Below are 24469 nucleotides of genomic sequence, written 5' to 3'. Positions count from 1 at the left end.
TTCCACACATTCTTCAAGGCTCCCAGAATTTTCGCCCCCTCCCCCACCCTATGATCCACTTCCGCTTCCATGGTTCCATCCGCTGCCAGATCCACTCCCAGATATCTAAAACACTTTACTTCCTCCAGTTTTTCTCCATTCAAACTTACCTCCCAATTGACTTGACCCTCAACCCTACTGTACCTAATTACCTTATTCTTATTCACATTTACTCTTAACTTTCTTCTTTCACACACTTTACCAAACTCAGTCACCAGCTTCTGCAGTTTCTCACATGAATCAGCCACCAGCGCTGTATCATCAGCGAACAACAACTGACTCACTTCCCAAGCTCTCTCATCCCCAACAGACTTCATACTTGCCCCTCTTTCCAAAACTCTTGCATTCACCTCCCTAACAACCCCATCCATAAACAAATTAAACAACCATGGAGACATCACACACCCCTGCCGCAAACCTACATTCACTGAGAACCGATCACTTTCCTCTCTTCCTACACGTACACATGCCTTACATCCTCGATAAAAACTTTTCACTGCTTCTAACAACTTGCCTCCCACACCATATATTCTTAATACCTTCCACACAGCATCTCTATCAACTCTATCATATGCCTTCTCCAGATCCATAAATGCTACATACAAATCCATTTGTTTTTCTAAGTATTTCTCACATACATTCTTCAAAGCAAACACCTGATCCACACATCCTCTACCACTTCTGAAACCACACTGCTCTTCCCCAATCTGATGCTCTGTACATGCCTTCACCCTCTCAATCAATACCCTCCCATATAATTTACCAGGAATACTCAAGAAACTTATACCTCTGTAATTTAAGCACTCACTTTTATCCCCTTTGCCTTTGTACAATGGCACTATGCACGCATTCCGCCAATCCTCAGGCACCTCACCATGAGTCATACATACATTGAATAACCTTACCAACCAGTCAATAATACAGTCACCCCCTTTTTTAATAAATTCCACTGCAATATCATCCAAACCTGCTGCCTTGCCGGCTTTCATCTTCCGCAAAGCTTTTACTACCTCTTCTCTGTTTACCAAATCATTTTCCCTCACCCTCTCGCTTTGCACACCACCTCGACCAAAACACCCTATATCTGCCACTCTATCATCAAATACATTGAACAAACCTTCAAAATACTCACTCCATCTCCTTCTCACATCACCACTACTTGTTATCACCTCCCCATTTGCGCCCTTCACTGAAGTTCCCATTTGCTCCCTGTCTTACGCACTTTATTTACCTCCTTCCAGAACATCTTTTTATTCTCCCTAGAATTTAATGATATTCTCTCACCCCAACTCTCATTTGCCCTCTTTTTCACCTCTTGCACCTTTCTCTTGACCTCCTGTCTCTTTCTTTTATACCTCTCCCACTCAATTGCATTTTTTCCCTGCAAAAATCGTCCAAATGCCTCTCTCTTCTCTTTCACTAATTATCTTTCTTCTTCATCCCACCACTCACTACCCTTTCTAATCAACCCACCTCCCACTCTTCTCATGCCACAAGCATCTTTTGCGCAATCCATCACTGATTCCCTAAATACATCCCATTCCTCCCCCACTCCCCTTACTTCCATTGTTCTCACCTTTTTCTATTCTGTACTCAGTCTCTCCTGGTACTTCCTCACACAAGTCTCTTTCCCAAGCTCACTTACTCTCACCACCCTCTTCACCCCAACATTCACTCTTCTTTTCTGAAAACCCATGCAAATCTTCACTTTCGCCTCCACAAGATAATGATCAGACATCCCTCCAGTTGCACCTCTCAGCACATTAACATCCAAAAGTCTCTCTTTCGCGCGCCTGTCAATTAACACGTAATCCAATAACGCTCTCTGGCCATCTCTCCTACTTACATACTTATACTTATGTATATCTCGCTTTTTAAACCAGGTATTCCCAATCACCAGTCCTTTTTCAGCACATAAATCTACAAGCTCTTCACCATTTCCATTTACAACACTGAACACCCCATGTATACCAATTATTCCCTCAACTGCCACATTACTCACCTTTGCATTCAAATCACCCATCACTATAACCCGGTCTCGTGCATCAAAACCACTAACACACTCATTCAGCTGCTCCCAAAACACTTGCCTCTCATGATCTTTCTTCTCATGCCCAGGTGCATATGCACCAATAATCACCCATCTCTCTCCATCAACTTTCAGTTTTACCCATATTAATCGAGAATTTACTTTCTTACATTCTATCACATACTCCCACAACTCCTGTTTCAGGAGTACTGCTACTCCTTCCCTTGCTCTTGTCCTCTCACTAACCCCTGACTTTACTCCCAAGACATTCCCAAACCACTCTTCCCCTTTACCCTTGAGCTTTGTTTCACTCAGAGCCAAAACATCCAGGTTCCTTTCCTCAAACATACTACCTATCTCTCCTTTTTTCACCTCTTGGTTACATCCACACACATTTAGACACCCCAGTCTGAGCCTTCGAGGAGGATGAGCACTCCCCGCGTGACTCCTTCTTCTTATGATACAGCGCTGGTGGCTGATTCATGTGAGAAACTGCAGAAGCTGGTGACTGAGTTTGGTAAAGTGTGTGAAAGAAGAAAGTTAAGAGTAAATGTGAATAAGAGCAAGGTTATTATGTACAGTAGGGTTCAGGGTCAAGTCAATTGGGAGGTAAGTTTAAATGGAGAAAAACTGGAGGAAGTAAAGTGTTTTAGATATCTGGGAGTGGATCTGGCAGCGGATGGAACCATGGAAGCGGAAGTGAATCATATGGTGGGGGAGGGGGCGAAAATTCTGGGAGCCTTGAAGAATGTGTGGAAGTCGAGAACATTACCTCGGAAAGCAAAAATGGGTATGTTTGAAGGAATAGTGGTTCCAACAATGTTGTATGGTTTCGAGGCATAGGCTATGGATAGAGTTGTGCACAGGAAGGTGGATGTGCTGGAAATGAGATGTTTGAGGACAATGTGTGGTGTGAGGTGGTTTGATCGGGTAAGTAATGTAAGGGTAAGAGAGATGTGTGGAAATAAAAAGAGCGTGGTTGAGAGAGCAGAAGAGGGTGTTTTGAAATGGTTTGGGCACATGGAGAGAATGAGTGAGGAAAGATTGACCAAGAGGATATATGTGTTGGAGGTGGAGGGAACGAGGAGAAGTGGGAGACCAAATTGGAGGTGGAAAGATGGAGTGAAAAAGATTTTGTGTGATCAGGGCCTGAACATGCAAGAGGGTGAAAGGAGGGCAAGGAATAGAGTGAATTGGATCAATGTGGTATAGCGGGGTTGACATGCTGTCAGTGGATTGAATCAGGGCATGTGAAGCGTCTGGGGTAAACCATGGAAAGTTGTGTGGGGCCTGGATGTGGAAAGGGAGCTGTGGTTTCGGGCATTATTGCATGACAGCTAGAGACTGAGTGTGAACGAATGGGGCCTTTGTTGTCTTTTCCTAGTGCTACCTCGCACACATGAGGGGGGAGGGGGATGGTATTCCATGTGTGGCGAGGTGGCGATGGAAATGAATAAAGGCAGACAGTGTGAATTGTGTGCATGGGTATATATGTATGTGTCTGTGTGTGTATATATATATGTACATTGAGATGTATAGGTATGTATATTTGCGTGTGTGGACGTGTATGTATATACATTGTGTATGGGGGTGGGTTGGGCCATTTCTTTCGTCTGTTTCCTTGTGCTACCTCGCAAACGCGGGAGACAGCGACAAAGCAAAATATATATATGTATATGTATATATATATATATATATATATATATATATATATATATATATATATATATGTAGGCAAAGGGGATAAGAGTGAGTGCTCAAATTACAGAGGTATAAGTTTGTTGAGTATTCCTGGTAAATTATATGGGAGGGTATTGATTGAGAGGGTGAAGGCATGTACAGAGCATCAGATTGGGGAAGAGCAGTGTGGTTTCAGAAGTGGTAGAGGATGTGTGGATCAGGTGTTTGCTTTAAAGAATGTATGTGAGAAATACTTAGAAAAGCAAATGGATTTGTATGTAGCATTTATGGATCTGGAGAAGGCATATGATAGAGTTGATAGAGATGCTCTGTGGAAGGTATTAAGAATATATGGTGTGGGAGGCAAGTTGTTAGAAGCAGTGAAAAGTTTTTATAGAGGATGTAAGGCATGTGTATGTGTAGGAAGAGAGGAAAGTGATTGGTTCTCAGTGAATGTAGGTTTGCAGCAGGGGTGTGTGATGTCTCCATGGTTGTTTGATTTGTTTATGGATGGGGTTGTTAGGGAGGTGAATGCAAGAGTTTTGGAAAGAGGGGCAAGTATGAAGTCCGTTGGGGATGAGAGAGCTTGGGAAGTGAGTCAGTTCTTGTTCGCTGATGATACAGCGCTGATGGCTGATTCATGTGAGAAACTGCAGAAGCTGGTGACTGAGTTTGGTAAAGTGTGTGAAAGAAGAAAGTTAAGAGTAAATGTGAATAAGAGCAAGGTTATTAGGTACAGTAGGGTTGAGGGTCAAGTCAATTGGGAGGTAAGTTTGAATGGAGCAAAACTGGAGGAAGTATAGTGTTTTAGATATCGGGGAGTGGATCTGGCAGCGGATGGAACCATGGAAACGGAAGTAGATCATAGGGTGGGGGAGGGAGCGAAAATCCTGGGAGCCTAGAAGAATGTGTGGAAGTCGAGAACATTATCTCGGAAAGCAAAAATGGATATGTTTGAAGGAATAGTGGTTCCAACAATGTTGTATGGTTGTGGGGCGTGGGCTATGGATAGAGTTGTGCGCAGGAGGATGGATGTGCTGGAAATGAGATGTTTGAGGACAATGTGTGGTGTGAGGTGGTTTGATCGAGTAAGTAACGTAAGGGTAAGAGAGATGTGTGGAAATAAAAAGAGCGTGGTTGAGAGAGCAGAAGAGGGTGTTTTGAATAGTTTGGGCACATGGAGAGAATGAGTGAGGAAAGATTGACCAAGAGGATATATGTGTCGGAGGTGGAGGGAACGAGGAGAAGTGGGAGACCAAATTGGAGGTGGAAAGATGGAGTGAAAAAGATTTTGTGTGATCGGGGTCTGAACATGCAGGAGGGTGAAAGGAGGGCAAGGAATAGAGTGAATTGGATCGATGTGGTATACCGGGGTTGACGTGCTGTCAGTGGATTGAATCAGGGCATGTGAAGCGTCTGGGGTAAGCCATGGAAAGCTGTGTAGGTATGTATATTTGCGTTTGTGGACGTATGTATATACATGTGTATGGGGGTGGGTTGGGCCATTTCTTTCGTCTGTTTCCTTGCGCTACCTCGCAAACGCGGGAGACTGCAAAAAAAAAAATATATATATATATATATATATATATATATATATATATATATATATATATATATTCCTGGTAAATTATATGGGAGGGTATTGATTGAGAGGGTGAAGGCATGTACAGAGCATCAGATTGGGGAAGAGCAGTGTGGTTTCAGAAGTGGTAGAGGATGTGTGGATCAGGTGTTTGCTTTGAAGAATGTATGTGAGAAATACTTAGAAAAGCAAATGGATTTGTATGTAGCATTTATGGATCTGGAGAAGGCATATGATAGAGTTGATAGAGATGCTCTGTGGAAGGTATTAAGAATATATGGTATGGGAGGCAAGTTGTTAGAAGCAGTGAAAAGTTTTTATCGAGGATGTAAGGCATGTGTACGTGTAGGAAGAGAGGAAAGTGATTGGTTCTCAGTGAATGTAGGTTTGCGGCAGGGGTGTGTGATGTCTCCATGGTTGTTTAATTTGTTTATGGATGGGGTTGTTAGGGAGGTAAATGCAAGAGTCTTGGAAAGAGGGGCAAGTATGAAGTCTGTTGGGGATGAGAGAGCTTGGGAAGTGAGTCAGTTGTTGTTCGCTGATGATACAGCGCTGGTGGCGGATTCATGTGAGAAACTGCAGAAGCTGGTGACGGAGTTTGGTAAAGTGTGTGGAAGAAGAAAGTTAAGAGTAAATGTGAATAAGAGCAAGGTTATTAGGTACAGTAGGGTTGAGGGTCAAGTCAATTGGGAGGTGAGTTTGAATGGAGAAAAACTGGAGGAAGTGAAGTGTTTTAGATATCTGGGAGTGGATCTGTCAGCGGATGGAACCATGGAAGCGGAAGTGGATCATAGGGTGGGGGAGGGGGCGAAAATTTTGGGAGCCTTGAAAAATGTGTGGAAGTCGAGAACATTATCCCGGAAAGCAAAAATGGGTATGTTTGAAGGAATAGTGGTTCCAACAATGTTGTATGGTTGCGAGGCGTGGGCTATGGATAGAGTTGTGCGCAGGAGGATGGATGTGCTGGAAATGAGATGTTTGAGGACAATGTGTGGTGTGAGGTGGTTTGATCGAGTAAGTAACATAAGGGTAAGAGAGATGTGTGGAAATAAAAAGAGCGTGGTTGAGAGAGCAGAAGAGGGTGTTTTGAAATGGTTTGGGCACATGGAGAGAATGAGTGAGGAAAGATTGACCAAGAGGATATATGTGTCGGAGGTGGAGGGAACGAGGAGAAGAGGGAGACCAAATTGGAGGTGGAAAGATGGAGTGAAAAGGATTTTGTGTGATCGGGGCCTGAACATGCAGGAGGGTGAAAGGAGGGCAAGGAATAGAGTGAATTGGAGCGATGATGTATACAGGGGTTGACATGCTGTCAGTGGATTGAATCAAGGCATGTGAAGCGTCCGGGGTAAACCATGGAAAGCTGTGTAGGTATGTATATTTGCGTGTGTGGACGTGTGTATGTACATGTGTATGGGGGGGGTTGGGCCATTTCTTTCGTCTGTTTCCTTGCGTTACCTCGCAAACGCGGGAGACAGCGACGAGGTATAAAAAAAAAATATATATTATCCCTGGGGATAGGGTATTAAGAATACTTCCCACGTATTCCCTGCGTGTCGTAGAAGGCGACTAAAAGGGGAGGCAGCAGGGGACTGGAAATCCTCCCCTCTCGTTTTTTTTTTTTTTTTTTTTTTTTTTTTAATTTTCCAAAAGATGGAACAGAGGGGGCCAGGTGAGGATATTCCAAAAAAGGCCCAGTCCTCTGTTCTTAACGCTACCTCGCTATCGCGGGAAATAGCGAATAGTATGAAAAAAATATATATATATATATATATATATATATATATATATTAGGGAGGATAAAAAGATGTTTTGGAAGGAGGTAAATAAAGTGTGTAAGACAAGGAAACATATGGGAACATCGGTGAAGGGGGCTAATGGGGGGGGATAACAAGTAGTGGTGATGTGAGGAGATGGAGTGAGTATTTTGAAGGTTTGTTGAATGTGTTCGATGATAGAGTGGCAGATATAGGGTGTTTCGGTCGAGGTGGTATGCAAAGTGAGAGGGTCAGGGAGAATGATTTGGTGAACAGAGAAGAGGTTGTAAAAGCTTTGCGGGAGATGAAAGCTGGCAAGGCAACTGGTTTGGATGGTATTGCAGTGGAATTAATTAAAAAGGGATGACTGTATTGTTGACTAGTTGGTAAGGTTATTTAACGTATGTATGGTGTGGTGCCATAGGATTGGCAGAATGCTTGCATAGTGCCATTGTACAAAGGCAAAGGGGATAAAAGTGAGTGCTCAAATTACAGAGATATAAGTTTGTTGAGTATTCCTGGAAAATTATATGGGAGGGTATTGATTGAGAGGGTGAAGGCATGTACAGAGCATCAGATTGGGGAAGAGCAGTGTGGTTTCAGAAGTGGTAGAGGATGTGTGGATCAGGTTTTTGCTTTGAAGAATGTATGTGAGAAATACTTAAAAAGCAAAGGGATTTGTATGTTGCATTTATGGATTTGGGGAAGGCATATGATAGAGTTGATAGAGATGCTCTGTGGAAGGTATTAAGAATGTATGATGTGGGAGGCAAATTGTTAGAAGCAACGAAAAGTTTTTATCGAGGATGTAAGCCATGTGTACGAGTAGGAAGAGAGGAAAGTGATTGGTTCTCAGTGAATGTTGGTTTGAGGCAGGAATGCGTGATGTCTCCATGTTTGTTTAATTTGTTTATGGATGGGGTTGTTAGTGAGGTGAATGCAAGGGTTTTAGAAAGAGGGGCAAGTATGCAGTCTGTTGTGGATGAGAGAGCTTGGGAAGTGAGTAGGTTGTTGTTCGCTGATGATATAGTGCTGGTGGCTGATTCGGGAGAGAAACTGCAGAAGCTGGTGACTGAATTTGGTAAAGTGTGTAAAAGAAGAAAGCTGAGAATAATTGTGAACAAGAACAAGGGTTTAGGGACAAGTCTATTGGGAGGTAAGTTTGAATGGAGAAAAACTGGAGGAAGTGAAGTGGGAGTGGATTTGGCAGCGGATGGAACCATGGAAGCGGAAGTGAATCGTACGGTGGGCAAGGGGGCGAAAGTTCTGGGAGCGTTGAAGAATGTGTGGAAATCGAGAATGTTATCTCGGAAAGCAAAAATGGGTATGTTTGAAGGAATAGTGATTCCAACAGTGATATATGGTTGCGAGGTGTGGGCTATAGATAGTGTTGTGCGGAGGAGGGTGGATATGCTGGAAATGAGATGTTTGAGGACAATATGTGGTGTGATGTCGTTTGATTGAGTAAGTAATTAAAGGGTAAGAGAGATGTGTGGTAATAAAAAGAGTGTGGTTGAGAGAGCAGAAGAGTGTGTTTTGAAATGGTTTGGTCACATGGAGAGAATGAGTGAAGAAAGATTGACAAAGAGGATATATGTGTCGGAGGTGGAGGGAAAGAGGAGAAGTGGGAGACCAAATTGGAGGTGGAAAGATGGAGTGAAAAAGATTTTGAGTGATCAGGGCCTGGACATGCAGGAGGGTGAAAGGTGTGCAAGGAATAGAGTGAATTGGAATGATGTGGTATACCAGGGTTGACATGCTGTCAATGGATTGAACTAGGGCATGTGAAGCATCTGGGGTAAACCATGGAAAGTTGTTTGGGGCCTGGATGTGGAAAGGGAGCTGTGGTTTCGGTGCATTATACACGACAGCTAGAGACTAAGTGTTAACGAATGTGGCCTTTGTTGTCTTTTCCTAGCTCTACCTCGTGCACATGCTTGGGGAGGGGGTTGTTATTTCACATGTGGTGGGGTGGCGATGGGAATGAATAAGGGCAGACAGTATGAATTATGTGAGAGGGTTAGGGAGAATGATTTGGTAAACAGAGAAGAGGTAGTAAAAGCTTTGCGGAAGAAGAAAGCCGGCAAGGCAGCGGGTTTGGATGGAATTACAGTGGGGATAGGGTAGAAGGAATACATCCCACGTGTTCCCTGCGTGTTGTAGAAGGCGACTAAAAGGGGAGGAAACGGGGGCTAGAAATCCTCCCCTTTCTTTTTTAATATTCCAGAAGGAACAGAGAGGGGGGCAAGTGAGGATTTCCTTCAAAGGTTCAGTCCTCTGTTCTTAATGCTATCTCACGAATGTGGGAAATGGCGAATAGTATGAATGAGAAAAGATATATTTATTATTTATTTATTTATATTAAATTTGCTTTGCTGCTGTCTCTCACGTTTGCGAGGTAGTGCAAGGAAACAGATGAAAGAATGGCCCAACCCACCCACATACACCTGTATATACATACACGTCCACACACGCAAATATTCATACCTATACATCTCAACGTATACATATATATATACACACAGACATATACATATATACACATGTACATAATTCATACTGTCTGCCTTTATTCATTCCCATCGCCACCTCGCCACACATGAAATAACAACCCCCTCCCCCCTCATGTGTGCGAGGTAGCACTAGAAAAGACAACAAAGGCCCCATTCATTCACACTCAGTCTCTATCTGTCATGTAATAATGCACCGAAACCACAGCTCTCTTTCCACATCCAGGCCCCACAGAACTTTCCATGGTTTACCCCAGATGCTTCACATGCCCTGGTTCAATCCATTGACAGTACGTCGACCCCGGTATACATCATCATTCCAATTCACTCTATGACTTTCACGCCTTTTACCCTTTTGCATGTTCAGGCCCTGATCACTCAAAACCTTTTTCACTCCATCTTTCCACCTCCAATTTGGTCTCCCACTTCTCGTTCCCTCCACCTCTGACACATATATCCTCTTGGTCAATCTTTCCTCACTCATTCTCTCCATGTGACCAAACCACTTCAAAACACCCTCTTCTGCTGTCTCAACCACACTCTTTTTATTATCACACATCTCTCTTACCTTATTATTACTTACTCAATCAAACCACCTCACACCCCATATTGTCCTCAAACATCTCATTTCCAGCACATCCACCCTCCTGCGCAGAACTCTATCCATAGCTCATGCCTCGCAACCATACAATATTGATGGAACCACTATTCCTTCAAACATACCCATTTTTGCTTTCTGAGATAATGTTCTCGACTTCCACACATTCTTTAAGGCTCCCAGAACTTTCGACCCCTCCCCCACCCTATGATTCACTTCCGCTTCCATGGTTCCATCCCCTGCCAAATCACTCCCAGATATCTAAAACACTTCACTTCCTCCAGTTTTTCTCCATTCAAACTTGACTCCCAATTGACTTGACCCTCAACCCTGCTGTACCTAATAACCTTGCTCTTATTCACATTTACTCTCAACTTTCTTCTTTCACACACTTTACCAAACTCAGTCACCAGCTTCTGCTGTTTCTCATATGAATCAACCACCAGCGCTGTATCATCAGCAAACAACAACTGACTCACTTCCCAAGCTCTCTCATCCACAACAGACTGCATGTTTGCCCCTCTTTCCAAAACTCTTGCATTCACCTCCCTAACAACCCCATCCATAAACAAATTAAACAACCATGGAGACATCACACACCCCTGCCGCAAACCTACATTCACTGAGCACCAATCACTTTCCTCTCTTCCTACACGTACACATGCCTTACAGCCTCGATAAAAACTTTTCACTGCTTCTAACAACTTGTCTCCTACACCATATATTCTTAATACCTTCCACAGAGCATCTCTATCAACTCTATCATATGCCTTCTCCAGATCCATAGATGCTACATACAAATCCATTTGCTTTTCTAAGTATTTCTCACATACATTCTTCAAAACAAACACCTGATCCACACATCCTCTACCAATTTTGAAACCACACTGCTCTTCCCCAATCTGATGCTCTGTACATGCCTTCACCCTCTCAATCAATACCCTCCCATATAATTTCCCAGGAATACTCAACAAAATTATACCTCTGTAATTTGAGCACTCACCTTTGTCCCCTTTGCCCTTGTACAATGGCACTATGCATGCAATCCGCCAATCCTCAGGCACCTCTCCATGAATCATACATACACTAAATAACCTTACCAACCTGTCAACAATACAGTCACCCCCTTTTTTAATAAATTCCCCTGCAATACCATCCAAACCCGTTGGCTTGCCAGCTTTCATCTTCCGCAAAGCTTTTACTACCTCTTCTCTGTTTACCAAATAATTTTCCCTAACCCTCTCACTTTCCACACCACCTAGACCAAAACACCCTATATCTGCCAATCTATCATCAAACACATTCAACAAACCTTCACAGTACTCACTCCATCTCCTTCTCACATCACCACTACTTGTTATCACCTCCCCACTTGCCCCCTTCACTGATGTTCCCATTTGTTCCCTTGTCTTACGCACTTTATTTACATCCTTCCAAAACATCTTTTTGTTCTCCCTAAAATTTGATGATACTCTCTCACCCCAACTCTCATTTGCCCTCTTTTCCGCCTCTTGCACCTTTTTTTTTTTGACCTCCTGCGTCTTTCTTTTATACATCTCCCACTCATTTGCATTATTTTCCCGCAAAAATCGTCCAGATGCCTCTCTCTTCTCTTTCACTATTATTCTTACTTCTTCCTTTCACCACTCACTACCCTTTCTAATCTGCCCACCTCCCACGCTTCTAATGCCACAAGGATCTTTTGCGCAAGCCATCACTGCTTCCTTAAATACATCCCATTCCTCCCCCACTCCCCTTACATCCTTTGTTCTCACCTTTTTCCATTCTGCACTCAGTCTCTCCTGGTACTTCTTCACACAAGTCTCCTTCCCAAGCTCATTTACTCTCAACAATCTTTTCATCCCTACATTCTCTCCTCTTTTCTAAAAACCTCTACAAATCTTCTCTTTCGCCTCCACAAGATAATGATCCGACATCCCTCCAGTTGCACCTCTCAGCACATAACATCCAAAAGTCTCTCTTTTGCGTGCCTATCAATTAACATATAATCCAATAACGCTCTATGGCCATCTCTCCTACTTACATATGTATACTTATGTATGTCTCTCTTTTTAAACCAGGTATTCCCAATCACCAGTCCTTTTTCAGCACATAAATCTACAAGCTCTTCACCATTTCCATTTACAACACTGAACATCCCATGTGCACCAATTATTCCCTCAACTGCCACATTACTCACCTTTACATTCATATCACCCATCACTATAACCTGGTCTCGTGCATCAAAACTACTAACACACTCACTCAGCTGCTCCGAAAACACTTGCCTCTCATGATCTTTCTTCTCATGCTCAGGTGCATATGCACCAATAATCACCCATCTCTCTCCATCCACTTTTTGTTTTACCCATATCAATCTAAAGTTTACTTTCTTACACTCAATCACATACTCCCACCACTCCTGTTTCACGAGTAGTGCTACTCCTTCCCTTGCACTTGTCCTCTCACTAACCCCTGACTTTACTCCCAAGACATTCCCAAACAACTCCTCCCTGTTACCCTTGAGCTTTGTTTCACTCAGAGCCAATACATCCAGGTTCTTTTCCTCAAACATACTACCTATCTCTCCTTTTTTCTCATCTAGGTTACATCCACGCACACTTAGACACCCCAATCTGAACCTTCGAGGAGGATGAGCACTCCCTGCGTCACTCCTTCTTCTGTTTCCCCTTTTAGAAAGTTAAAATACAAGGAGGGTAGGGTTTCTAGCCCCCTGCTCCCATCCCCTTTAGTCGCCTTCTGCGACACGTGAGGAATGTGTGGGAAGTATTCTTTCTCCCCTATCCCCAGGGATACACATATACGTATTCATACTTGCTGCCTTTATTCCTTCTCGTTGCCATACCGCCACTCATGAAATAGGATCCCCCTTTCTCCCTGCTAGGTAGGGCTAGGAAAAGACAAAAAGCCACATTCGTTCACACTCAGTCTCTATCTGTCATGGTAATGCACCGGAACCACATATATATGTGTATATAAGAGTGGATGGGCCATTCTTTGTCTGTTTCCTGGTGCCACCTTGCTGACCGGGGAAACAGCGATCAGATATTATAAATATAGAATGATATTTAGCTTTGTTTCAGAAGTGGTAGAGGATGTGTGGATCAGGTGTTTGCTTTGAAGAATGTATGTGAGAAATACTTAGAAAAGCAAATGGATTTGTATGTAGTATTTATGGATCTGGAGAAAGCATATGATAGAGTTGATAGAGATGCTCTGTGGAAGGTATTAAGAGTATATGGTGTGGGAGGCAAGTTGTTAGAAGCAGTGAAAAGTTTTTATCGAGGATGTAAGGCATGTGTACGTGTAGGAAGAGAGGAAAGTTATTGGTTCTCAGTGAATGTAGGTTTGCGGCAGGGGTGTGTGATGTCTCCATGGTTGTTTAATTTGTTTATGGATGGGGTTGTTAGGGAGGTGAATGCAAGAGTTTTGGAAAGAGTGGCAAGTATGAAGTCTGTTGGGGATGAGAGAGCTTGGGAAGTGAGTCAGTTGTTGTTCGCTGATGATACAGCGCTGGTGGCTGATTCATGTGAGAAACTGCAGAAGCTGGTGACTGAGTTTGGTAAAGTGCGTGAAAGAAGAAAGTTAAGAGTAAATGTGAATAAGAGCAAGGTTATTAGGTACAGTAGGGTTGAGGGTCAAGTCAATTGGGAGGTAAGTTCGAATGGAGAAAAACTGGAGGAAGTAAAGTGTTTTAGATATCTGGGAGTGGATCTGGCAGCGGATGGAACCATGGAAGCGGAAGTGGATCATAGGGTGAGGGAGGGGGCAAAAATTCTGGGAGCCTTGAAGAATGTGTGGAAGTCGAGAACATTATCTCGGAAAGCAAAAATGGGTATGTTTGAAGGAATAGTGGTTCCAACAATGTTGTATGGTTGCGAGGTGTGGGCTATGGATAGAGTTGTGCGCAGGAGGATGGATGTGCTGGAAATGAGATGTTTGAGGACAATGTGTGGTGTGAGGTGGTTTGATCGAGTAAGTAACGTAAGGGTAAGAGAGATGTGTGGAAATAAAAAGAGCGTGGTTGAGAGAGCAGAAGAGGGTGTTTTGAAATGGTTTGGGCACATGGAGAGAATGAGTGAGGAAAGATTGACCAAGAGGATATATGTGTCGGAGGTGGAGGGAACGAGGAGAAGTGGGAGACCAAATTGGAGGTGGAAAGATGGAGTGAAAAAGATTTTGTGTGATTGGGGCCTGAACATGCAGGAGGGTGAAAGGAGGGCAAGGAATAGAGTGAATTGGATCGATGTGGTATACCGGGGTTGACGTGCTGTCAGTTGATTCAATCAGGGCATGTGAAGCGTCTGGGGTAAACTGTGGAAAGCTGTGTAGGTATGTATATTTGCGTGTGTGGTCGTATGTATATACATGTGTATAGGGGTGGGCTGGGCCATTTCTTTCGTCTGTTTCCTTGCGCTACCTCGCAAATGTGGGAGACAGCGACAAAGCAAAAAAAAAAAAAAAAAATTTAGCTTCGATAAGATGGCTCAGACTGGGGCCTCAGTTGCCTGTGTCGTCTCAGTTATCATAAATAAACAGAGTCTGTATTCTTTCTACTCATATGGGGGACTTCTTTAGGTCCATGGGACTTTTTTATGGGTTATGTTGTTTTGTTAGTCTGATTATATCATTTTTGTTCATTTTCATATTTTCTAAGACTCCTTTCCCTTCCAGCCTTGCAAGCTCTGGAGAGGTATCATCCTCTATTGTGAAAACACATTATGATTTGTCATGTAGGTCCTCACATATTTTCTTTTCTTCTTGACTAGTTTTTCCCTTTGAATTAATTAGTTCTGATTAGATGCATTTTAAATGATAGTTTGCTCCTGATGAACATGTTGAAAAGCAATGAATTGTCTTTTGCCTTGTTGACTATCCTTTCAGATTCTTTCTGCTCCTCCATCCTTACCTTTCAGTGTTCATTTCTTGATCTTCTTATGCCGTTTGGCTGCAGCGAAGTTTGTACCTCCTCCACTTTACATTCTTTAGCTCTTGTTTTTTAGCATTTCATGTTAAACTGTTCCTCTTTCCATTTTGTTCTCTTTGTTCTCCATCCTTTTTAGTGTTCTATGGTTCTGACTCCTTCACAGTAGATTTCACAAATCCTTCTATAATGGCTCCTAGAGCAAACAGACCCTAATGTGCTTGAAGATGACTGTTTAGGGAATGTTTTTTGGCATTACTTTATCTTCTTTTTTGAAAAAGTTTCCTTTAACCCTCCACCTCTATGTTGGTGCGCTGTCAAGGTTCATGGGAGGAGTCAACCTTGTAGTGAAACGTACGAAGCATGAAAGACTGTTCCTTTTCAAGAGGGTGTCCTGAAGCATTTTTTCCCATTCTACTTTTTCATCTTTGAAATTTCTTTTCTCTTTATTGATGGTGACCACACCTAGAATGATATCTGTTTTCCAAGAATTATGAGGAAGGATATTACCAATAACCCATGTATGATGGAATCATTGCTGATTTGAGGTTGATGATTGGTCAGTGGGTGGACCTAGCCAAACCAATATGCCACTGGCGCTTAGTAGATAGCTAGTTTGTGAGGGGTAAGAGGCATTCACCTCACTAGAAATATGAGTTTGATTGGTTTCTAAACTGTTGAGATCCAAGAGATTTTTTCAAGGCTTGCAGGATACCACCTTGGAGAGAAAAAAAAATGTGTATGTAAAAACATAGATTTTTCTGGAGATTAATCAGATGTCCCTGATTTACAGACTATATCTGGACCATTAATGGCTGCTGTTAACCAACTGATGTTGAATGCTGTTGGCTACAGTGGTTGCTTTCTCACCATCTCCGGTATCATTTCCTTTAGTGAGTATACACAGTTTAAAGGAAAAATTTGTTGAGTGTATTTGGTAACTTGTATGGAAGAGCATTGATTGAGAGTGTGGTAGCTTGAACAGAGCATTGAAAATATCTTGAGTGTACCTGAATACTTGTATGGAAGAGTGTTGATTGAGAGGTTGGTAGCATGACCGAAGTATCAGGCTGGAAAAGAAAAATATGCTTTTAGGAGTTGTACAAGATGTATGGATCATGTGTTTGCTTTAAAGAATGTGAAACAGAAGGATTTGTGAGTGACATTTATAGAGCTGGAGAGAACTTATGACATGGTTGATAGAGATTCTTTTTAGAAGGTGTTATGAATATATGGTGTGGTAGGAAAGCTTCCAGAAGCAGAGGAATTTTTATCAAGAGAGTAAGGCATGTGTGTAAATAGGTGAGTGATTCCAGGTGAAGGTGGATCTGTAGCTAAGGTTTGTGATGGCACCCTATCTGTGTAATTTGTCAGTCAGTTCTTTTTTACTGTTGATAGTACTGGTGGCAGTTTTGAGTGAAAGATTACTGAAATTAGTGTCTGAATTTGGGAAAGTGTGTGAAAGGAGAAAGATGAATGTCAATAATAGCAAGGTTAACAGGTGTAGCAGTGAAGAGAAACAGGTTAGTTTGGGTGTGAGTTTGAATAGTAGTAGGTAGTAGCTGATAGGCAGCCAACAACCAGGGAGATATAACATCAGAACTACCCTCCTGGATGTCAAGAGGGTTAGTGACAGCTGTGTAATGAGCCAGTACTTCAGTGGTTATCAAGCTGTATTCCTCTGACCCAGGTAACTGTCTTTTCTTTCTGCCTCATCCACATTTGGACGACTGGTATTCTGCTCACAATAAAAGATATCTCCTTGTCATACATAAAACACTTGACAACACTTAATTCACACAGCTCATTCTTTGTAACTGAATTTTCTTGTGGTGAGCATTATGTGCTAGCCCTGCCTTTTGACAAAATGTTAGTAGGTAGTAGGTAGGAACATTTAGGCGGGAGCATTAAATAGAAACATTAGGTAGTAGTTAGTTGAAACATTAGGCAGGAGCATTAGAGTTGCCTTCTGCCATTGGCCTGTTAAGGTTGAGGCACTAAAGCCTATGAAGCGGCACTGGAGTTACCTAGTTATGGAGACTTTATTGCCATGGCCACCTCATTGAGGGAGTTCCAGTTGGGAACAGACATCAGAGATATAGATAGATAGATAGCTAGATAGATTGGTAGTTAAGTTTGAATGGAAAAAGTTTAGAGAAAGTGAGGTGTTCAAAGATACCTGGGGTATTGTGGAATTTGAGGCGAGTCATGAGATGGGTAAGGGGTCAAAGGGTCAGGGAGCGTTGAGGAATGTGTAGAAAGAGAAGTAACTATCTGGGAGGATGAGGATGAGTATGTTTGAAGGTATAAGAATCTTGACAGTGTAGTGTGGATGCAAGGCACGGGCTATAGATGAGATTGCAGGGAAGAGAGTGGATCTGTTGGAAATAAGATGTTTGTTGACTGTGTGTGGTATGAGGAGGGTTGATTGAGTAAGAAATTATATGATTAAAGAGAAATGTGGTAATAAGAAAAGTATGATTGAGAGAACTGAAGAGGTTGTCCTGAAATAGAGGATATTTGTTGAGAATGAGTGGGCACATGGAGAAGGATGAAACCAAATTGGAGATAGAAAGATGTGGTGAAAAAGATTTTAAATGCTTGGGCCAGAGCATACTGAAGGGTGAAAGATGTGAATGGAAAAGAGTGAATTAGAGTAATGTGATATGCAGGGAGCAAGGTGCTGTCATTGTGGAGTGAACCAGGGCATATGAAGTAGATGGAAAAGCAACGGCAAAGTCTACTGGGCTGGTTGAGGATAGGGGGCTGCAGTTTCAGTACATTACACATGGCAGTTAGAGAATGGATATGAACAAATGAGACCTTTTCGTAATATGTTCTTGACATTACCTCACTAATTTAGGAAACAGCTAACAAGTATGAAAGAAAGAAAGAAAGAAAAGAAATTTGAATTGATAGGAAATAAGTAACAAGAATTTATATGTATTTTTATTTGGGTACCTTTTTCAGGTTCACATAAAAGTGTTTCAAGATAGGGCTTAAATATTATATCCTCTCTTCCATCTTTAACTGCATAAATATCAGGTATTGAATGTGTTGATGAGGACTGCACTTTAAGATATTAATAGTAGTTTAGGTACATCAACGATCTTTTGAATATGGTGTGCATTCATTAGTTCTAAAAGTGTTTTTGGTCTATACATGAGATGAAAATTTAAGGGAAGTTGAAAATCAGTACAGCTGCTAATCAATATATGAAATCTTAATCATACATAGACATGCCTGCTTTGAATATGAACAGCAGTATGTTTCAGCACCTCCTTTAGTCTGGACAAAATTACGTGAGAGAATTTGAAATTACCGTGGCCACCAGACTAGTTTACTGGGTGCCCATAGATGACATTGTGTGTAGGGTGCACTTATTTACATGCTTTACACAGCACTTGTTGATGGTGATACCGCAATTCTGTGAGATTCTTTGCTAATTTTGCTTGAATTTAACCCTAGCTATGGTTTCTAAGACATATGAGAGAGTCAGTCGTGGTGTCAAACATAGACACCATTCCATATTGATCCAAGATAAAGTAGAACTTTTGAAAGAATGGACTGTGGTGTTTCTTTGCGTAAGCTGTGTGATGTCTACAGTATTGGTTCATCAACTGTTTATGAAATGAATAAGCAAAGGGAGAAAATATTGAAATTCTCTGCAGACAGCGATTCCAAGAAGCAAATGACTATTAGAAAAACTATGAAAGATGGTAAGAGTACTGAGCATGTTAGAGTGGTGATGTAATAGTTTCGACAGCATTGGAGTGATGGAGTGGACTTGTCAGGTAGCATGATAATGGCCAGGCTAAGTTGCTCCATAAAGAACTTAAATTAAACATGAGCATGACTAAAGTGAATGATGGCTTCAGAGATTCAAGAAGTGTCATGAAATTTCCATGAATAAAGTGTGCGGGGAAAAGTGGTCTGCAAACCACAAAGGAGCTGATGAGTATGTAGATGAATTTGTGATGAGCACCTCAGTCCTGAGTGGTGTATCATGCAGATGAAACTGGTTTATTCTGGCAATACACACATAGGAAAACACTAACAACAGAAGATGAAGAAGACCCCATAGGATTCAAACAATCTGAGGACAAACTTACCATCTTAGGGTGCTCAAACGTTTAATATTTATGTAATTGAAATTTTTAGCAGTCTATGGTATACTTAGGACACATGGGAGATGTATAATTAGTGGGTTAGAGGTGTGTTGATGAATTATTATTATGGTTGGTCCATCTAAATGTTTAATCTGGCAAGCTTTGGAACCAAGAGTGCCAGAAAATCAGTGGTATACATGTATACCAAAAATAATGATGATATGATAGAATATTGCTTTCTTCATACAGGTGTGATCCTCACCTTCTGCATTCCTGATGGTCTCTGAAGCACCAAAGTAGAGAGTTTCTACATCCTTGGTACCAAAGACAAACACATTCATAAAAAAGAATTCCATTTCTGATTTTTATTTTCCTTTGCTCTACCAGTGGCTTATAGCATATGTATATGTATATCATTAAATTTTAGGGAGAATAAAAAGATGTTTTGGAAGAAGGTAAATAAAGTGCGTAAGACAAGAGAACAAATGGGAACATCGATGAAGGGGGCAAATGGGGAGATGATAACAAGTAGTGGTGATGTGAGAAGATGGAGTGAGTATTTTGAAGGTTTGTTGAATGTGTTACATGATAGAGTGGCAGATATAGTGTGTTTTGGTCGAAGTGGTGTGCAAAGTGAAAGGGTTAGGGAGAATGATTTGGTAAAAAGAGGAGGTAGTAAAAGCTTTGTGGAAGATGAAAGCCGGCAAGGCAGCTGGTTTGGATGGTATTGCAGTGGAATTTATTAAAAAAGGGGATGACTGTGTTGTTGAATGGTAGGTAAGGATATTTAATGTATGTATGTCTAATGGTGAGGTGCCTGAGGATTGGCGGAATGCGTGCATAGTGCCATTGTACAAAGGCAAAGGGGTTAAAGGTGAGTGCTCAAATTTCAGAGGTATAAATTTGTTAAGTATTCCTGGGAAACTATATGGGAAGGTATTGATTGAGAGGGTTAAAGCATGTACAGAGCATCAGATTGGGGAAGAGCAGTGTGGTTTCAGAAGTGGTAGAGGATGTGTGGATCAGGTGTTTGCTTTGAAAAATGTATGTGAGAAATACTTAGAAAAGCAAATGGATTTGTATGAACCATTTATGGATCTGGAGAAGGCATATGATAGAGTTGATAGAGATGCTTTGTGGAAGGTATTAAGAACATATGGTATGGGGGCAAGTCATTAGAAGCAGTGAAAAGCTATTGTCGAGGATGTAAGGCATGTGTACGAGTAGGAAGAGAGGAAAGTGATTGGTTCTTAGTGAATGTTGTTTTGCGGCAGGGGTGCATGATGTCTCCATGGTTGTTTGATTTCTTTATGGATGGGTTGTTAAGGAGATGAATGGAAGAGTTTTGGAGAGAGGGGCAAACATGCAGTCTGTTGTGGATGAAAGGGCTTGGGAAGTGAGTCAGTTGTTGTTTGCTGATGATACGGCGCTGGTGGCTGATTCGGGTGAGAAACTGTTGAAGCTGGTGACTGAGTTTGGTAAAGTGTGTGAAAGAAGAAAGCTGAGAGTAAATGTGAATAAGAGCAAGGTAATTAGGTACAGTAGGGTTGAGGGACAAGTCAGTTGGGAGGTAAGTTTGAATGGAGAAAAACTGGAGAAAGTGAAGTGTTTTAGATATCTGGGTGTGGATCTGGCAGTGGATGGAACCATGCAAGCGGAAGTGAGTCACAGAGTGGGGGAGGGGGCGAAAGTTCTGGGAGCATTGAAAATTGTGTGGAAGTCGAGAACATTATATCGGAAAGAAAAATGGTATGTTTGAAGGAATAGTGGTTTCAACAATGTTATATGGTTGCGAGGCGTGGGCTATAGATAGAGTTGTGCGGAGTAGGGTGGATGTATTGGAAATTAGATGTTTGAGGACAATATATGGTGTAAGGTGGTTTGATCAAGTAAGTAATGAAAGGGTAAGACAGATGTGTGGTAATGAAAACAGTGTTGTTGAGAGAGCAGAAGAGGGTGTTTTGAAATGGTCTGGTCATATGGAGAGAATGAATGAGGACAGATTGACAAAGAGGATATATGTGTCAGAGGTAGAGGAAACAAGGAGAAGTGCGAGACCGAATTGGAGGTGGAAAGATGGAGTGAAAAAGATTTTGAGTGATCAGGGCCTGAACATGCAGGAGGGTGAAAGGCATGCAAGGAATAGTGAATTGGAACGATGTGGTATACCGGGGTCGACATGCTGTCAATAAATTGAACCAGGGCATGTGAAGCGTCTGGGTTAAACCATGGAAAGTTCTGTAGGGCCTGGATGTGGAAAGGGAGGTGTGGTTTCGGGCATTATTACATGACAGCTAGAGACTGAGTGTAAATCAATGGGGCCTTTGTTGTCTTTTCCTAGCGTTACCTCGCACACATGAGGGGGGAGGGGGTTGTTATTCCATGTGTGGTGAGGTGGCGATGGGAATAAATAAAGGCAGACAGTATGAATTATGTACATGTGTATATATGTATATGTCTGTGTGTATATATATGTGTACATTGAGATGTATAGGTGTGTATATTTGCGTGTGTGGACGTGTATGTATATACATGTGTGTATGGGTGGGTTGGGCCATTCGTTCGTCTGTTTCCTTGTGCTACCTCACTAATGCGGGAGACAGTGACAAAGCAAAATAATAATAATAATGAATATATATTATTTTTTTTTTATTTTGCTTTGTCGCTGTTTCCCGCGTTTGCGAGTTAGCGCAAGGAAACAGACGAAAGGAATGGCACAACCCAACCCCATACACAATGTACACACACACACACCCACACATGCAAATATACATACCTATACATCTCAATGTACACATATATATACACACACAGACACATACATATATACCCATGCACACAATTCACACTGCCTGCCCCTATTCATTCCCATTGCCACCTCGCCACACATGGAATACCATCCCCCTCCCCCCTCATGTGTACGAGGTAGCACTAGGAAAAGATAACAAAGGCCTCATTCGTTCACAATCAGTCTCCAGCTGTCACGTAATAATGCCCGAAACCACAGCTCCCTTTCCATATCCAGGCCCCACAGAACTTTCCATGGTTTACCCCAGACGCTTCACATGCCCTGATTCAATCCACTGACAGCACGTCAACCCCGGTATACCACATCGATCCAATTCACCCTATTCCTTGCCCGCCTTTCACCCTCCTGCATGTTCAGGCCCCGATCACTCAAAACCTTTTTCACTCCATCTTTCCACCTCCTATTTGGTCTCCCACTTCTCCTCGTTCCCTCCACCTCCGACACATATATCCTCTTGGTCAATCTTTCCTCACTCATTCTCTCCATGTGCCCAAACCATTTCAAAGCACCCTCTTCTGCTCTCTCAACCACGCTCTTTTTATTTCCACACATCTCTCTTACCCTTACATTACTTACTCGATCAAACCACCTCACACCACACATTGTTCTCAAACATCTCATTTCCAGCACATCCACCCTCCTGCGCACAACTCTATCCATAGCCCACGCCTCGCAACCATACAACATTGTTGGAACCACTATTCCTTCAAACATACCTATTTTTGCATTTTTGAATGTAGGTTTGCGGCAGGGGTATGTGATGTCTCCATGGTTGTTTAATTTTTGTATGGATGGGGTTGTTAGGGAGGTAAATGCAAGAGTTTTGGAAAGAGGGGCAAGTATGAAGTCTGTTGGGGATGAGAGAGCTTGGGAAGTGAGTCAGTTGTTGTTCGCTGATGATACAGCGCTGGTGGCTGATTCATGTGAGAAACTGCAGAAGCTGGTGACTGAGTTTGGTAAAGTGTGTGAAAGAAGAAAGTTAAGAGTAAATGTGAATAAGAGCAAGGTTATTAGGTACAGTAGGGTTGAGGGTCAAGTCAATTGGGAGGTAAGTTTGAATGGAGAAAAACTGGAGGAAGTAAAGTGTTTTAGATATCTGGGAGTGGATCTGGCAGCGGATGGAACCATGGAAGTGGAAGTGGATCATAGGGTGGGGGAGGGAGCGAAAATCCTGGGAGCCTTGAAGAATGTGTGGAAGTCGAGAACATTATCTTGGAAAGCAAAACTGGGTATGTTTGAAGGAATAGTGGTTCCAACAATGTTGTATGGTTGCGAGGCGTGGGCTATGGATAGAGTTGTGTGCAGGAGGATGGATGTGCTGGAAATGAGATGTTTGAGGACAATGTGTGGTGTGAGGTGGTTTGATCGAGTAAGTAACGTAAGGGTAAGAGAGATGTGTGGAAATAAAAAGAGCGTGGTTGAGAGAGCAGAAGAGGGTGTTTTGAAATGGTTTGGGCACATGGAGAGAATGAGTGAGGAAAGATTGACCAAGAGGATATATGTGTCGGAGGTGGAGGGAACGAGGAGAAGAGGGAGACCAAATTGGAGGTGGAAAGATGGAGTGAAAAAGATTTTGTGTGATCGGGGCCTGAACATGCAGGAGGGTGAAAGGAGGGCAAGGAATAGAGTGAATTGGATCGATGTGGTATATCGGGGTTGACGTGCTGTCAGTGGATTGAATCATGGCATGTGAAGCGTCTGGGGTAAACCGTGGAAAGCTGTGTAGGTATGTATATTTGCGTGTGTGGACTTATGTATATACATGTGTATGGGGGTGGGTTGGGCCATTTCTTTCGTCTGTTTCCTTGCGCTACCTCGCAAACGTGGGAGACAGCGATAAAGCAAAAAAAAAAAATATATATATATTTTTTTTTTCAAAAGAAGGAACAGAAGGGGGTCAGGTGAGGATATTCCACAAAGGCCCAGTCCTCTGTTCTTAACGCTACCTCGCTAACGCGGGAAATGGCGAATAGTTTAAAAAAAAAAAAAATATATATATATATATATATATATATATATATATATATATATATATATATATATATATATATATATATATATATATATATATCCCTGGGGATAGGGGAGAAAGAATTCTTCCCACGCATTCCTCACGTGTCGTTGAAGGCGACTAAAGGGGACGGGAGCAGGGGGCCAGAAACCCTCCCCTCCTTGTATTTTAACTTTCTAAAATGGGAAACAGAAGAAGGAGTCATGTGAGGAGTGCTCATCCTCCTCGAAGGCTCAGATTGGGGTGTCTAAATGTGTGTGGATGTAACCAAGATGAGAAAAAAGGAGAAATAGGATGGGTGTTTGAGGAAAGGAACCTGGATGTTTTGGCTCTGAGTGAAACGAAGCTAAAGGGTAAAGGGGAAGAGTGGTTTGGGAATGTCTTGGGAGTAAAGTCAGGG

General features: G+C 42.2%; 1 protein-coding gene across 1 annotated transcript in view; it reads left to right on the top strand.

The window, feature by feature from the left end:
• LOC139755684 (apicoplast pyruvate carrier 1-like) overlaps window positions 1-19604 on the top strand; it is a 222822-nt gene extending 203218 nt beyond the window's left edge. The window contains exons 11-12 of the mRNA XM_071674331.1: window positions 15934-16033; window positions 19499-19604. Of these exons, the coding sequence (XP_071530432.1) occupies window positions 15934-16033; window positions 19499-19536 (138 nt within the window). The 3' untranslated portion in view covers window positions 19537-19604. The remainder of the gene's footprint in view (window positions 1-15933; window positions 16034-19498) is intronic.
• The last annotated feature ends 4865 nt before the right edge of the window (window positions 19605-24469 follow it).

This window comes from Panulirus ornatus, chromosome 19 (assembly GCF_036320965.1).
Source record: "Panulirus ornatus isolate Po-2019 chromosome 19, ASM3632096v1, whole genome shotgun sequence".
NCBI classification, from domain to species: Eukaryota; Metazoa; Arthropoda; class Malacostraca; order Decapoda; family Palinuridae; genus Panulirus; species Panulirus ornatus.
This window is presented reverse-complemented; position numbering and strand designations above follow the sequence as displayed.